The 15751-nt window shown below is 51.7% G+C and overlaps 1 protein-coding gene and 3 pseudogenes across 1 annotated transcript; 1 reads left to right on the top strand and 3 right to left on the bottom strand.

Moving 5' to 3' along the window:
• Window positions 1–1399: 1399 nt before the first annotated feature.
• Window positions 1400–2561, bottom strand: LOC142442507 (solute carrier family 52, riboflavin transporter, member 2-like; annotated as a pseudogene).
• A 63-nt stretch (window positions 2562–2624) lies between these two features.
• Window positions 2625–5095, top strand: LOC142442506 (dynamin-2 pseudogene; annotated as a pseudogene).
• Window positions 5096–6230: 1135 nt separating this feature from the next.
• LOC142442505 (inositol 1,4,5-triphosphate receptor associated 2 pseudogene) lies at window positions 6231–7705 on the bottom strand (annotated as a pseudogene).
• Window positions 7706–12698: 4993 nt separating this feature from the next.
• On the bottom strand, window positions 12699–13613 carry LOC142443736 (fibroblast growth factor-binding protein 1-like). The gene has a single exon (XM_075545021.1). It carries the CDS (start codon window positions 13605–13607, stop codon window positions 12909–12911), a length of 699 nt encoding a protein of 232 aa, XP_075401136.1. The 5' UTR covers window positions 13608–13613; the 3' UTR covers window positions 12699–12908.
• Window positions 13614–15751: the final 2138 nt, after the last annotated feature.

Below are 15751 nucleotides of genomic sequence, written 5' to 3'. Positions count from 1 at the left end.
TTATCAGCCAGGTTGGCACAATAAACTAACTCAATCCACCCCTTGCCAACCAGACACCTGTATATAATTATTTAGCTTCACAATTGCAATTAAGTAATGTCTACACCTTAACCCTATCATCCTGTGAATTTTCCCCCATCTATGAAAGTTTGTAAGCCAACCACTTCATGCCTTTATCTCCCCCAATTCGGGGTATCCAATTTAACAGGGGTCGTATGATTCATAACAGTAGTACAATGACAGTTATGAAGGAGCAACAAAAATAATTTTATGGCTGGAGAGTCCCCACAACATGAGGAACTGTATGAAAAGGGTCATGGCAACAGGAAGGCTGAGAACCACTGTTATAGAGGTTAACGTGGGACGTCTGAGAGGGCAGGGAAGTCCATAGACCTTGCAGATTGATTTTGATTGATCCCCATGGAAAATGTAGGAAGGCTGTCTGAGCTTAGGGAGAACCAGGGAGGCCGGTTCCATTCTCCTGGGGCAGAAGGTAAAGCTCACAGGTCCCTGCACTCTACCCTACTCTGCTGTCAGGATCTCTGGGTATCTTTCCAAGCAATGGGAAGTTCCTTGTTGGAATGGAAGTGTCCTGAAGTTAGACACTGTTCTGAAGAAGCCAGGGTTCTCCTACACCCTCTGCGGGTGGAGAGAGAGAAGGTGTACCCAGCTTGGCCATACCTGCTGACACATACACCTTAATGCTGCGTGACTGTATAACTAACTGTGGGGCCTGGACTGAATGATGGTGAGAGCCACCCTCTGGCTTCTCCAGGTGTTTTGTAGAAAACAGCCATGTAGTGCTTTGTCCTGGGCTCCGCTCAGCCTCAGGGTGGTGGGGAATAGAGCAGAGAGCTAGCCGTCTCACTGCCAGAGACCGCTCAGACAGACAATGCTTAGGAGCATTTCCAAACCTGTCAAGACCTTCCTAAAAGCCCCCCCTCCCCAAGACCCTCCATCCCCCGCCACCTCTTACTATCTCACCAACAGCAGGAAGGAAGCTTCCATGGACTGGGTCATGAGGTACCCAGTCTGCTAGCTCATCCTGTGTGCCCAGTGTGGGGACCCAAGAGCTGGTGTTGGCATGGACACGTCCAAGGCAGCCTCTGGCCTCCCACTCCCACCACTTTACCAAGAGTAAAAGGCTTTATTGAGCAAGTCCTACAGAAAGTGCCCAGGTTGGCAGGGGGACCAGCCTGTAGGCGGGACCTGCCCTAATCCCCACGATGGGCCCCAGTGGAGTGCCAGGGTTCCCTGAGGAGTCTGTAGGTGTCTGGAGTCTGCCAGTGCGTGGGCAGCCAGGGACACGGAGCTCTCCAGGCACAGATAAAGACAGCCTGTGTGGGTGACCTTGCTGCCCAGTTCAGGAGCCACACGGGTCCCCACAGGCCTTGCCACTTCAGAACACATGGTAGATGCTCTTGGGAAGGAACATGGCCAGTGGCCGAGCAGAGGCCCCACCTGGATAGCCACACTGGCTGCCAGCAGTGCCCGTTGCCCCCCGCCATGCAGCAAGAGGCTCACCGTCACCTTCACATAGGAGAACAAGCTGAGACACAGCACCCAGGCCACCACCACGAGGGCTACCCCTGGAGAGGTGCCCACCAGAGGGGGCCAGCACCATCAAGTAGGCCCCAAAGAGCACACCTAGTAGAGAGAGGCTGGCCAGACTGGCCAGGGACCTGCTCAGCATGCCCATGGCCAGGAGGCAGCGAGGGGTTGACCTTGCTGCCTAGTGCCACGGCCAGGTGGTAGACCAGGTGCCTGTAGAGCAGGCAAGATAAGCTCTGCATGGCAGGGAACACGCCATTGGTCAGCGCGTTGGTGAGAGTCAGCAGGCCCAACAGGCAGGTACTGCGGGCCAACAGCAGGGGTGGCAACTGCCACCTGACCCGGTGGCTCCTGCAAGGTCAAGACCTCCTACCCCTCCTCTTCCTTAGAGCCACCTCATTGGGCCCCCACATGATGGCCCAGTCCTGGGCCCACGGTGGGTCCAGGCAGCGGAGGCAGGGACAGCAACAGCGGCAGGAGACCCTCGAAAGAAGCATCTAAGGTGGCCAAGGGCGGTCAGCTCCCAGAAGAAGGAGTTGGTGGCGAAGTGCTCTTGGAAGTAGCAAGGGGGTGGGGGTGGGGGTGGGGGGGTCAGGGTGCCATTGGTGGCGGCAAGGGGCACTTGAGGTGCCCAGTGCCCTGTGCCAGAGCCAGCACACAGGGCAGCAAGGCACTGAGGACTTGATCCAGGATGGAGGACTGGAGGTAAGGCGGGGGCAGGTGGCACAGGAAGGGAAGGAAAGTGACATTGGAAACACAGCAGGCCAGGGTCAGCATCAAGGTCAGGGTCATGAAGGCCACCGAGTGGGGCCACTCAGCCACAGGGGCCACTAGGTGCCACAGTGGGGCCAGCAGCACCATGCTCAGCACGTTCAGCACCTACACTGCCCAGATGGGGCCCGTTCGTGCTGGCCCCGCATCAGCCTCGTCCACAGCATCACCACCAACAGACCCAGGTTCCCCAGGGCCACCAGCACGGAGAGGTGTGAGGGGAGACTCCAACCTTCAGGAAGTCAAACCTTCACCACCAACAGGTAGGCCAGCACCAGGTGGCTCTCAGTGTGGGCACTGCCATGCAGCCTGCTGGGGACCCTCAGGGGAGACCCAGCACAGCCAACTCCTCTTTCTCCCTCTGGGTCCAGGGACAATCCCTGACCTCTTCTGGGAGTGGAGGGTCTTTTCTTGCTCGGGATACAGGGCTGGAGTCTGAGGAGAAGCTGAGAGGAAGAATTGGTACCAGATCAGGGACATGATCCTGTGGTTCATCAGCCAGGAGAGCACCCAGACCCTCACCGTCACCCCCACCATCATGAACCTGACCAACTGAGACGCCCTCAAATGGCCAAGGAGGTTGACCTCCAAGGCCTGCGGACCATCAGTGTGATCACCAAGCTGGAACTGATGGATGAGGGCACCGACACCAGGGATATCCTGGAAAACAAGCTCCTCTTCCTGAGAAGAGGGCACATCAGTGTGGTGAACCGCAGCCAGAAGGACATCAAGGGCAGGGAGGACATCGGGGCCGCCATGGCAGCCGAGACGAAGTTCTTCCTCTCCCACCTGGCCTATGGACACATGGTGGACCACATGGGCACCCCACACCTACAGAAGGTGTTGAATCAGCAACTGACCAACCACATTCAGGAGTCACTGCCGGCCCTGTGCAGCAAGCTGCAGAGCCAGGTGCTGTCCCTGGAGAAGGAGGGTGGAGAAGTACAAGAACTTCTGGCCCGATGATCCCACATGCAAAACCAAAGCCCTGCTTCAGGTGGTCCAGCAGTTCAGGGTGGACTTTGAGAAGAAGAGCCTGGCTCAGGTGACCAGGTGGACACCCTGGAGCTCTCAGGGGGCGCCCACATAAGCCACATCTTCCACAAGCAGTTCCCCTTCAAGCTGGTCAAGACAGAGTTCAATAAGAAGGACTTATGATGAGAGATCAGCTACGCCATCAAGAACATCCAGGGAGTCGGGACAGGGCTCTTCACCCCTACATGACCTTTGAATCCGTTGGGCGGGGGGAGGGGTGAACAGATTTTAAAGCCCAGAGCCGAGTCTGAAGTCCATTGACCTCATGGTCTCAGAACTGACCGCGGTCACTGAAAAATGTTCCCAGAAGCTCAGCTCCTATCCCGGCTGCAGGAGGAGATGGAGGGCATCGTCACCACGCACATCCGAGAGAGGGAGGGCAAGACCAAGGACCAGATTCTTCTCCTGATTGACATCGAGCTGAGAGCTTCAGGTTGTCCATCTGGTCACCTGAGCCCAGGATCCTCTTCTCAAAATCCACCCCGAACTGCTGGACCACAAGCACTTCATTGGTTTGCCAACACCCAGGAGAGAAGCACGCAGCTGAACAAAAAGAGAACTGTCCTCAATCAGGGGTGAGAGCAAGGGCTGGCTGACCATCACCAGCTCCTGTACAGGTCCGTGCTGACCGCCGAGGCACTTTCCTGGTACAAGGACAAGGAGGAGAAGGAGAAGAAGCACATGCGATGCAGAGAAGGACTTCATGTCCACCAAGCACATCTTCACTGTCTTCAAGACGGAGCAGAGGAGCAGTGTCTACAAGGACCTGCGGCAAACTGAGCTAGCTTGTCACTCCCAGGAGGAAGTGGACAGTTGGAAGGCCTCATTCCTCGAGGCAGGGGTCTACCCTGAGAAGGACCAGGCAGAAAATGAGGAGGGGACCCAGGAGAACACCTTCTCCATGGATCCGCCATTGGAGCGGCAGGAGGAGACCATTCCCAACCTGGCGACTCGCAAGTGGCCATCATCAACAAGTCCATCTGGGATCTCATGCCGAAGACCATCATGCACATCATGATCAACGACACCAAGACCTTCATCTACCACGAGCCACTGGCCTACCTGTGCTCATCGGCAGACCAGAGCAGCCTCGTGGAGGAGTCGGCTGAGCAGGCCCAGCAGTGGGATGAGATGCTGCGCATGTACCACGCCTTCAAGGACATGCTCAACGTCATCATGGACATCAGCACCAGCACCGTGTCCACGCCCATGCCCAGGACACCTGGCTCCAGAGCACCAGCAGCCGCCCGCAGCCCTACACCACAGTGCCGGCCTGTGTCCAGTGTGCAGCCACCAGGCCGGCCCCCAGCAGTGCGGAGTCCCACTCCTGCCCCACCGCCTGATTCCCTTGCCAGTGGGGACAAGGGCCTCCTTCTCAGCACCCTGCCCCCACGGGATGTTTGCCAACAGTGACCCCCTCTTGGCTGTGCTGCAGATCCCCTCAAGGCCAGCTTGCATCCCACCCAGCATTCTGCCCAGAATGCCCAGCAGAATACCCACTGCTGCGCCCAGCCAGCCCACCATTCTCCACCCAGTCGAGCTGTCCCTGCTCAAATGGGCTGCGGGGGCCCTGTTTGCAGGGCCTCGTGCACTCACCACGCAGGAGCTTCCATGGTCTGGACCCTGCAGCCCAGGCCTGCACTGCCTGAGCAAGGACAGGCCCCTGCGGATAGCCAGAGTCTCCCTGGGACTGGGCTGGTCTGGCTCCTTTCCCGGCCGGACACTGACCACTGAATGAATGGGCTTTGGCTCCCAGGTGGGGGGAAGCCGGAGCATTGCACTTTGGGGATTGGTACCTCAGCAGCGGGTGGTGGGGGACCTGCCCCCTGGGGACCATCTTGAGGGAGGGACACAGGCTGCATGGGGGACATGTCCAGTCCGGAGCTGAGTGTCAACCCCACTGGCTTCTCAAGTCCATACCCAGGGGCCGCACCCCCAACCCCCAGGCCCAAATTGCACATATTCCTTCTTCGTTCACGTTAACCATACGATGGGAGTCCAATCAAGCTTCACCCACCGGAGGTGCCTTCGCCAGCCCAGCTGGCCCCTCTACACCCTCAGTGCCCTCTCTGGGGACACCTGGGGAATGTGGGCTCAGGTTGTGTGTGACTGGGGAGGCCTCAGGGGTCTCTGGGCCCCACCCAGACCTGCCTCCCCAGGGGAATTGGGGGGCCCCAGGTGCTTTCTAGGCGGACACTGACTGCTCCTCGCTCAGTCTGACCACTCTAAGTGCCTGCACTCTGGATCTGATTAATTTTCATTCGCCTTTCTTTCTTTCTTTTTTTTTATTTCACTTGATGAGCTTTTTTTTAAAAGTCATTTTATTGGGGCTCATACAACTCTTTTTTTTTAACAATTTATTGGGGCTCATACAATTCTTATCACAGTTCATACATATACATACATCAATTGTATAAAGCACATCTGTACAGTCTTTGCCCTAATCATTTTTTTTCTCTTTTCTTTTTTTTACATTTTATTAGGGACTCATACAACTCTTACCACAATCCATACATATACATACATCAATTGTATAAAGCACATCCATACATTCCCTGCCCCAATCATTCTCAAGGCATTTGCTCTCCACTTAAGCCCCTTGCATCAGGTCATTCGCCTTTATTTCAATACATTTTAACAAATGAAACCATATCTTTGAGCCCTTCCTTAAAAAGCTCCTTAGCCAGTCAGAGGCAGACTTCCTCCTCACTGTATTTTAGGCTAATCACAGAGAGCTAATCACAGACAGAGGCAGCATAAAAGCCCTAGGGTTGAGGCCAGATCCTCCTCTGGTGCCGTGCTTTCCTTTCCTGCTAAGACAATTCACTTACGGAGCTCAGACACTGCCACTTGAAAAATCAAGCTGCACAGGTTCAGCTGTGCAGCAGTCTCCCTGGTGGCGGCCTGTTGTGCTGGAGTCGGGTCAAAGGCCACAAGGCATGTTCTAGAGACAACCACGAGTCCAAATACAGGAGCGGCATCCACAGCCTTTTGGAAAAACAAGCCCACCCGTGAGGAAGCTCGTCATGGCAGCAAACAGTACGACGAACCCAACAGAAATCCAGAGACGCTTCCTTGCTTTCCTAAAGGACGGCCTGAGAGTTGTTGCCCAGGAAGCTATTGTGTCATCAGCTGAAGAGACATCCCGTTTTGATGGATTAGCTCTCTTTTCAGCGAGACTTGGCTTCCCGGTCCTTTCTACTACTTCTTCTCCAGGTGGTTCTGAGACATCTTTAGTTGTCAGTTTGCCTTTTCCTTCCTCCGCATCTGCCCACCAATAGGTACTAAGAAACCGATGTAACGAGGGACGGTGTTGACTCAGCTTTGACGCCAACTGCTTGATCCCCTATTGAATCAGCCAGTTTTCCCCATCCCAGCCACCATGACTGTATTTCCGATATTTCTGTGCAAAGAGGCAATGGTCGCTGTCTGCAGAGAAGATGGCTTGGGCTTTAGAGAAGCTGAACATTTTTGAATTGGGCAGTCATCTTCATCTCCAAGAGGATTAAAAGATGCTTCATCCTGCAAAAGCACCTGCTCCAGGTCTTCTCATTCAGCATGCTCTTTGGCCTGCATCCTCGTCAAGCTTTCTACATGTTGAATCCTCACTTCAGCTGCCTCACTAACCCTGCTTTTCTGATTAATGGTTCCTGACTCGGCTACCGGCCATGCGTAATGTGCACTGCCTAAGAAATGGCATGCTCCGCTCCAGCGCTTCAAGACTTCCTGGTTGTCATCTTCACATAGAGGTGTTAAAGCCTCGAATTGCTTCAAACAGTTTGAGATTTCCTTCTTCAAGTTTTTTGCTGCCAAGTCATGGGACCTCTCTCCACGTTTCACTCTTTTCTCCAAGGTAAGCCAGTCATACTTAAACCCCAAAGATAATCTGAGAAATTCAGCCTCCACCTCCCTCTCGTAAGCAGAAATGGTGTCACTTTGTCTAAAGTTGACTGGTTTCACAGCAACTGCAGGAAGAGGGGACGCAGCTGTGTCTCCTGCAGCACATTCTATTGTCCGTGACTCCACTGTTTCTGGTTTCTCTTGGGCTTCCAGATTTAATAAAGTGTTGTCTTTACTCACAGACCCTTGGGAGGGATTACTGCCATGAACTAGACAGATGCCTGGAGTCGCGATCACTGCAGAAGCCAGCCTGCACTCAAAACGGAGAGCCTGATCTGCAGCCAAGGTCACCCAAAGGCATATTCAAAATTTCACTTGAAGTTACAGTACTCTCTGTGGATGAAGTGTGTCCGGGCCATGACAGCGTGAGGTATGCCTGGGGTTGTGGCAGGGTCTCAGAATGTAAGCGCCCAACAGCATCCTCTTCCATACGTGGGCCATCACTCATCCGGACACAAACAGAAAGACCTGTCCCTGGGTGGGGCCACCTGCAGAGCCTGGGCACTTTTGTCCTCTTGTCACATCCAAAGGATGTTTCTGCTTATTGAAATACAGGTTGACTATATGGCTAATCAAATCACATATCTAAATCACACATCTCTAAGACATATCTCTGCCCAAAGCCTCCCAGCTCCCTGGGGTAGACTGTTACAGCTATGGTCTTCTTAAATGTTCCGCCTGGTTTTGTGCTGTCCTGTTGTTCACAACCAGAAGTTTCCCTGTGTTTGTTTCTCCAGTAAGCCAGCAACTGCCTCTTGATGGCATGGAAAGGCTCCAGACCTGTTGTGGGGGTCTCACCTTTCAGGAACAAGCATTTCCCACAGCTCCTCAAGGCCCCTGTCTTCAGAATCTTGACTAGTTGTTTGTATCTGGTCATCTCTTATTTGGGTATCTCCCACTGAGGCTCTCCGTTGTGTGTCGGCAACATGAAAAACACTTCTAAGTCACTCTTCTTCATAGGTCTTGCTGGCACTGTAGGCCACATCTTCCTAGATCCTTCTTCATTCTGAAATAATTTTTTCACCACTGACACAGAAGACCTTTCTGACTGATTTGGACTTTTGCTGCCAGCCAGTCCCGCGACAGGGACCCCGGGGCTGTTGCTGCCTTTGAAAGTTTTCTCGAGGGGCTCAGAAGCAGAGAAGACATGGTGGTGGCTGGTGGCACGTCTCGCTCAGCTCCCTGGGATTTAAATAGGGCAGGCCAGACCACAGAAGGACAGAATCACCTTCAAAATCGAGATGCTGCTGTCAGTAAGCAGATTCCACTTCGGTGCCTTCTGAACCCCACCCCTCTTAGCAAGGAAGCACCTACTGGAGCTCTGCTTTAGCACTGAGCTCCTAACCCAAAGGCCAGAGATTCCAGCGCACAGACAGTCTGTGGGAGTAAGATGTGGCAGTTGGCTTCCATAAAGATTCCCTCTTGAACCATATGGCCACGAAGTTGACACTGACTCACAGTGACCTTTCGGGGTTTCTGAGGCTGTCCAGAAAGCCTCTCCGGTCTCCCGAGGTTTGAACTGCTGACACCACAGCTAGCAGCCCAATGTCTAACCCACTGAGCCACCGGCGCGTCTTTGCACATCCTGTAAGGCAGAAGAATCCCTGGAGAAAGACGTCATGCTTGGGAAAGTCGTGGGGCACAGAAAAGGGGTCAGGCCTTCGATGAGATGGATGGACTCAGTGGCTGCACCAATGGACTCAAACATAAAACCAGTGGTGAAGATGGTGCAGGGCTGGGCAAGATTCTGTTTGGCTGTACCTAGGGCGGCTAAGAGTCAAAACCAACTCAACAGCACCTAACAATGACGACAACATGGAGAAGTTCTGCTCCATCCTATAGGGTGCTATGAGTTGGCGTTGAGTTGACAGCAGTGGGTGTTTTGCTTTGTTTATTTGTCTTTACGTTTTATTTCTCTGCCCCTAGAACAGTGTCTGGCACGTGCTAAGGGTTTAGCATAGAAAAGAAGTCAATTAGTTCCAGGACATTTGTTCTGACTCTGGATTTTCACTGGATAGTCACCTTGCTGGTGTTCTCCATGCATCACTTCCATCGGGTCAGGCACAGAAGACTCCTTATCTGAAACCGGTGGTTCTCCATCATGCCCAGCCCTTCCCTCTCACTACACTTCTCGTCGTTCCCTCCTGCAGATCTCTGAGCTTATTGCTCTCCTCACTGACATGTCCTATGAGTCAGAGCATCCATTGCTGTGCCTTGCCTTATCTCCAGCACGTCAAACAGAGCTTGGCAGGAATAAGCACTAATAAATGCCTGTGAAATGAATGAATGAATGCATAATTCATAGAAAGAGCTTAGTTCAGAGCCTTGTGACAAGTGCTGGTTTTATAGAAGATGGTGTTTACCCAACCTGTGTGATCATGAGGTGCCGAAGAGACCAGTTATCAGGCATCAAAGAACTAAAAATCATATCATTGTGTGCTCACCTCCCCGATATGATCACTGAAGACTATTGGGTGTCTTCATAAGCAAATGTGGTGAAGAAAGCTGATGGTGCCCAGCTATTAAAAGATATAGCATCTGGGGTCTTAAAGGCTTGAAGGTAAACAAGCATGATCTAGCTCAGAAACAGCAAAGCCCACATGGAAGAAGCACACTAGCCTGTGTGATCACAAGGTGTCCAAGGGATCATGTATCAGGCATCAAAGAACAAAAATTCATATCATTGTGAATGAGGGGGAGTGTGGAGTATGGACCCAAAGCCCATCTTTAGGCAACTGGACATCCCCTTATGGAAGAGTCGCGGGTAGGAGACAAGCCAGTCAGGGTGCAGTGTAGCAATGATGAAACATACAACGTTCCTCTAGTTTTTAAATGTTTCCCCCCCTCCCCCCCCCCACTCCTGCCACTATCATGATCCCAATTCCACCTTACAAATCTGGCTAGACCAGAGGATGTGCATTGGTAGAGATAGGAACTGGAAACACAGGGAATCCAGAACAGATGATCCCTTCAGGACCAGTGGTAAGAGTGGTGATATAGGGAGGGTGGTGGGAAGGTGGGGTAGAAAGGGGGAATCGATTACAAGTATCTACATATAACATCCTCCCTAGGGCTGGACAACAGAAAAGTGGGTGTAAGGAGATGTTGAACAGTGTAAGATATGACAAAATAATAATTTATAAATTATCAAGGGTACATGAGGGGTGGGGGAACAGGGAGGGGGGAATGAGGAGCTGATGCCAAGGGCTTACGTGGAGAGTAAATGTTTTGAGAATGATGAAGGAAATTGATGTATGTATGGATAAGAGTTGTATGAACCCCCAATAAAATGATTAAAAGAAGAAGAAGATGGTGTTTACATTGGCATGATAATTAAAGGTTTGGGGTCAACTTTCCTAGTCCAGGATTCTCAGTGGCTTGGCAGTTAACATCTAGTCATGACACGATGTAGCCATGGCCAATCAGCTAGACGAAGATGAAGGTAAAATAATAATGTATAAATTATCAAAGTTTTTGGAGGGAGGGGGAAAAATGAGTAGCTGATACTAAGGGCTCAAGTAGAAAGAAAATGTTTTGAAAATGATGAGGGAAACAAATGTACAAATGTGCTTGACACAATGGATGTAAGTATGAGTTGTCGTAAGAGCTGTATGATCCCCCAATAAAATGATATTAAAAAAGAAGAAGAGGGTGGGAAGCAATGCCTAACTCAGGTCGCAGCCCTGATACAATCCATTGAAAGGAAGTTTCCTCAGAGATGTGGCCTCTGGAAGTGGGCACTGTGGGGAATCTTGCATACCCATTTACTGGGTCTAGGTCCTGCCTCTGGCTCATTGAGCTCCGGTTCTTTCGATTTGAGCCAGTGGCCTGCCATATTGCTTGACATTTCTGTGACAATCATCAGCTGCCTGCCTTCTGGCCTGACAACCTTTGATTCATCACCACTGTAGTCACAAGCCTGATGAGCTGGACTGGCTTCATTCTCTTCTACAGCCACCAGACTGTGGTCTTCCTGCCAATATTAGGTTCCTCAGCCCCCATAGCTACCAGAGCCAGGAAAAGCCTCCACCTCATAGATTTGGAACCTGTCCAGATGTGGACTTACTTGGACAGCTGTGTGAGCCATTTTCTTGATATAATTATCTATCTAGCCTATAAACATCGGTGGTTTTGCTTCTCTAGAGAAGTCAACCTAAGGCAGTTGGTGATGATAATGATATTCGATGCCCCCCTAAGAATGTCACACTCTGGATTTGCCACTGCCAAGCTTTGAGGGACCTCCTGGTAAACCAGTGTGTGTGTGACTGACATATAACTTTCACTTCTCCTTCCTTCTCTCCCCTCGACAGACACCTAAGAGCCATGCCCTTGCCAGGCTCTGCTCCCCAGAGTTCTTCCTTGATAGACTTGTGACAGGAATTAGAGAAGGTTCGCCTTCCGTGAGATTTTCTACAATGTTTAAAGCTGAGCAGCACAGAGAAGGCTTTCACCAGGCAAGCAGACAAGGCAAAGGTTGGATTCTGTCCTCTTCTTCCCTAACTGCCTTCTCCCAGGGCTCCCATTAAGAAGACACTTTGATATCAGTTTTCATACTAAGGTGTAAATGATTAACAGTCTCATTCCTGGGCCCCACCTGCATTTTAGCTGCCCAATCTCTACCAACTCCTAGAACTTACATAATTCTTTGCTGTCCTCCATGCTACCTCAAGCTCCCATTTTCTACCTCAAGAACTCCTCTCTGATCTTCAAAACTTCAAAGCACCAGTATCACCTTTCCTGTGAAGCCCCAGCTCTTAGAACAGCTGCTGCTTCCTCCCTCATGTTCAAGGCCACCTATCTCCCTTCTTTTAGAGCCCTGCCCACAAGGCACAGGACAGAGTGGAAGACTTGCCCAGCCCCCACCCCCTCTCTCTGGGCTAAAAATGAGCTCCTCCAGGGAAGATTTCCTGCGTTTGGAGAAGCAGGAATCAGCAAAGCCTTCAGCATCACAGACAATTAATTGAAATGATAAAGATGAACCAATAGCCAAAAAAAAAAAAAATCAATCAAACTCACCTCAACCCTATAGGACAGAGCCAAGCTGCCTGTGGGTTTCTGAGGCTATAAATCTTGACAGGAGCATAAAGCTTAGTGATTAGCTAAGAGATTCATAGCCCAACAGGTAACCCCTACCCCACTCGGGTTCCTCATCATCAAGATGGGGATTCTGGAATTGGTTACATTGGAGGCCAACTCGGGATGACTGGGGTGGCAAAGCAAGGTTATTGCTTAAACGGGGTTTCCTACTGAGCTATGCGGGCCTGTTTATAAGAAGCCATGTGTTCATTGGAAACCAGACATAGGAAAACCAAACAATGAATGAAGGTGTTTCTGAAGATATAAAAAACAAAACAAAACGCCCAAGCTTTATTATGCGCGTGAATTCAGCAGGAATGACACAGCACAGGAAATCCCTCTGTGGAGTTCAGCTCAAGGGGGGGGGGGGGGTGTCCCCTGCTCAATTCACAGAGCAGGAGGGGCCTTAAACACATAGAAAATCTCACATCCAGGAACATACATGCCAAACACAACTGCAAAAATGATCAATACACGGCCGCACTCCCACAGTCCGGCGGTCCGTGTCTTGAGGGACGGGAGGGTTCGTTTGGAGAGCTCTGCAGCTGGAAGGGTGGCTGCCATCCTTGCTGGCCTCACATGCACGGGTTTTCCTGTATCATGCTGAGGAAGAATTTGCAGAAAGAGCCCCAGGACTCCCCACAGTACTCCTCAATCAATTTCCTCTGGTACTGGACATCTGGGTCCTGCTCACAATGGGGGTCTTTGGTGCCCATGGCTGGCCGTTGGGTTTCTGCTGGGACGGTTTCTTTGGTCTTAGCAGCTACCGTTGGCTTTGGGAGGGCAGCGTTGGTAGGGAGGGCCATCGGTTTGCTCTCCGGGTCCTTCTTTTGGATCAGAGTAGAGTTCACCATCCTGAGCTGGGCTTCTGGAAAGTTCTTCTTGCACAGCCTGGTCTTGAGTACCGTCCGGGCGTCCTCACAGGGGCTTGCCAGTTTCCCCAGGGACCGGCCGATCTGTCTCCAGTAGACTCTCTTTTTGTTGGCAAACTCTGGACACGAGTCTGGATTGCCTGCAAAGAAGCAGCTGAACTGGTTCTCTGCTCGGCGGCACTCAACCTTCAGCATGGCCCCACCGCCCTCCTCCACCTCCATCCATCTGCATTGCGTTTGGTCTGGGGTGACAAAGCGGCCCTTCGCCAGGCGCGCTTGGGGTTGACTTCTCTGTCCTCCATCACGCTCCTTCTTCCGGCCTCTGTCCTTTTTGCCTTCCACCAAGAGCTCCCGGGTCACCAGAAGGAGACAGGACAGCAGGGCGAGGCTCTGGATCCTCATGGCTGGGGCTTGGCGGGAACCTGTTTGACAAAGGGGAGGTGAGTCAGAGCTGGGGAAGCCATTCCCAAGCCCAGGGCTACAGGCTGGCCCTCCCTCCTGTCCTGGCACAGACCTGATCCATTCATGAGCAAAGCCAGAATCACTCTGGCTCGTGGGAAGACCAGGTGAGCAGCCTGTCTATGCCCATCTCCAGTTGACTTGCGCTTCCAGGATCACAGACTTCCTCCCTGCCTGCCTGCCTCGTTCTATTCAGCCTCATTCACTCTCACTCATGCATTCGCTCATGCCTTCCTGTCTCTGTCCAGCCCTTCACCAAGTAGCATAGAGCAGCTACTGCGTGTCCGGTCCAGACTAGATGCTAAATATCAAATATAGTGAACCCACCGCCATCAAGTCGACTCTGACTCAGAGTGTGGGAACAGAGGAGAACTGCCCCCATAGGGTCCCCAAGGCTGTCAGTCTCAACGGGACCACATCTTTCTCTCATATAGTGCCTGGTGGGTTCAAATCACTGACCTTTCAGCTAGCAGGCTAACTCTCAACCCACGATGCTGCCCAAGCTCCTGAGACGTTGACCATTATTTTGAAGGAGAGAGTCTTAAGTCTTACAAAGTTCAGAAGGCTTAGGAGAGAAGGAGGAGTGGACAACGGAAACGCAGAGCGGAAGTGGAATGAGGCATGGTGCGTGGAAGGGAGCCCAGAAACAGAAAGGACATGCGCTGTGGAATGTCAGAGCCATGATCCCCATAAAGCTGTACACCCTTCACAAGAAGACTTTTCTTTTTTCAAGTCGTAGGTCTTGAGTGGCTCAGAGCTACCCTTGGGGAATCCCAATTCTGCCTTCCGCGTGTGACTCTTCCACTCTGGGTCTGGGCTCCTTTACCTGGAAATCTAGGTCGAGGGTGAAAGAATAGCAAACTCGCTCCCAGCTCCAGGAGCTGGGTTCTTATCTCGGCAGCCCACCTGGGCCCAGGCCACAATAAGAGAGAGGATGTGCATGTGCCTGTGGGAGGGGTGATGTTTCCATGGCTGGATTGTGGATCCAGTCCAAGGGAAAGGGAGTTGGGAAGAGACGCATTCTAGGAGTAGATTAGAGGCTAAGGAAAGACATGAAGGTGGGAAAGTTTTCCAATCTGGCTGGGACAAAGTGAGCCCAGGTTAACAGGGGTGACTTTCGACCAGAGGAATCAGACTACAAGGTTGAGGACAAGGACTATGTCTGCTTCCGTTCTGGGCATATTGAAAGTTCCCATCAATAATTCCCAAAATATGTCCTTGATTACACAGGATGACCTTAAAGACATGGCATGAGATTTAGCAGGTGAGTAATACACACACATGCACACATATTTAAAAGGAGAAAGAGGTATGGTTTCCATTTGGCATTTGCTATGTGCTAAGTAAAGATGCCTGGTTAAGCATTTGCTGTAGCTGAAAGGTCATTGCTCTGAACCCACAGGTCTGCCAAAGATGTACAGCCCTGGAAACCCTGTGTGGGAAGCGCTGCTTGTCTTACAGGTAGGATCTCCGTGAATTCATATCAACTTGATGGCTTGATTGGTATCAACAGGCTTAACATAAAAAACAGTTTGGGTTTTGTATGTGCTTAGGGTCCCTAGACGCACTATGGAAAGGCTGCTAACCACTAGGTCAGCAGTTCAAACCCCCAACCATTCCTTAGGGGAAAGACGAAGCTGCCTGTTCCCATAAAGATGTGCGGTACCTACCATCTCAGAAATCCTACATCATGTCACTGCGAGTCAGCATGAGCCTGATAGCAGTGGGTTTGGGAAGCCGAGATCCCAGAGGCGCAAATGGTCAGTCACTCTGCTACTAACTGAAAGGCTGGCCGAGCGAACACACCCAGAGGGACTGTGGCAGAAAGGCCTGGCAGATGGCTTTCTAAAGGCCACAGCCTTGAAAACAAGACAGAGCATGCCTCCATCTGCACATCCGGGGTCCGCAGCGTGGGAGTCAACTAGCGAACAATTGATTTGGCTCAGCTGTTCAGTGAAAGTTCCCTGGTGTGAGCCACCTGCTGCTCTGTGCGAGGAAGAGGCGGCAGTCTGTTTCTGTAAAGATCACAACCTGCAAAAACGTGTGGGGAGGGTCTATTCTGCCCTCTAAGGTCCTCATGAGCCAAA

This window comes from Tenrec ecaudatus, chromosome 3, assembly GCF_050624435.1.
Source record: "Tenrec ecaudatus isolate mTenEca1 chromosome 3, mTenEca1.hap1, whole genome shotgun sequence".
NCBI lineage: Eukaryota > Metazoa > Chordata > Mammalia > Afrosoricida > Tenrecidae > Tenrec > Tenrec ecaudatus.
This window is presented reverse-complemented; position numbering and strand designations above follow the sequence as displayed.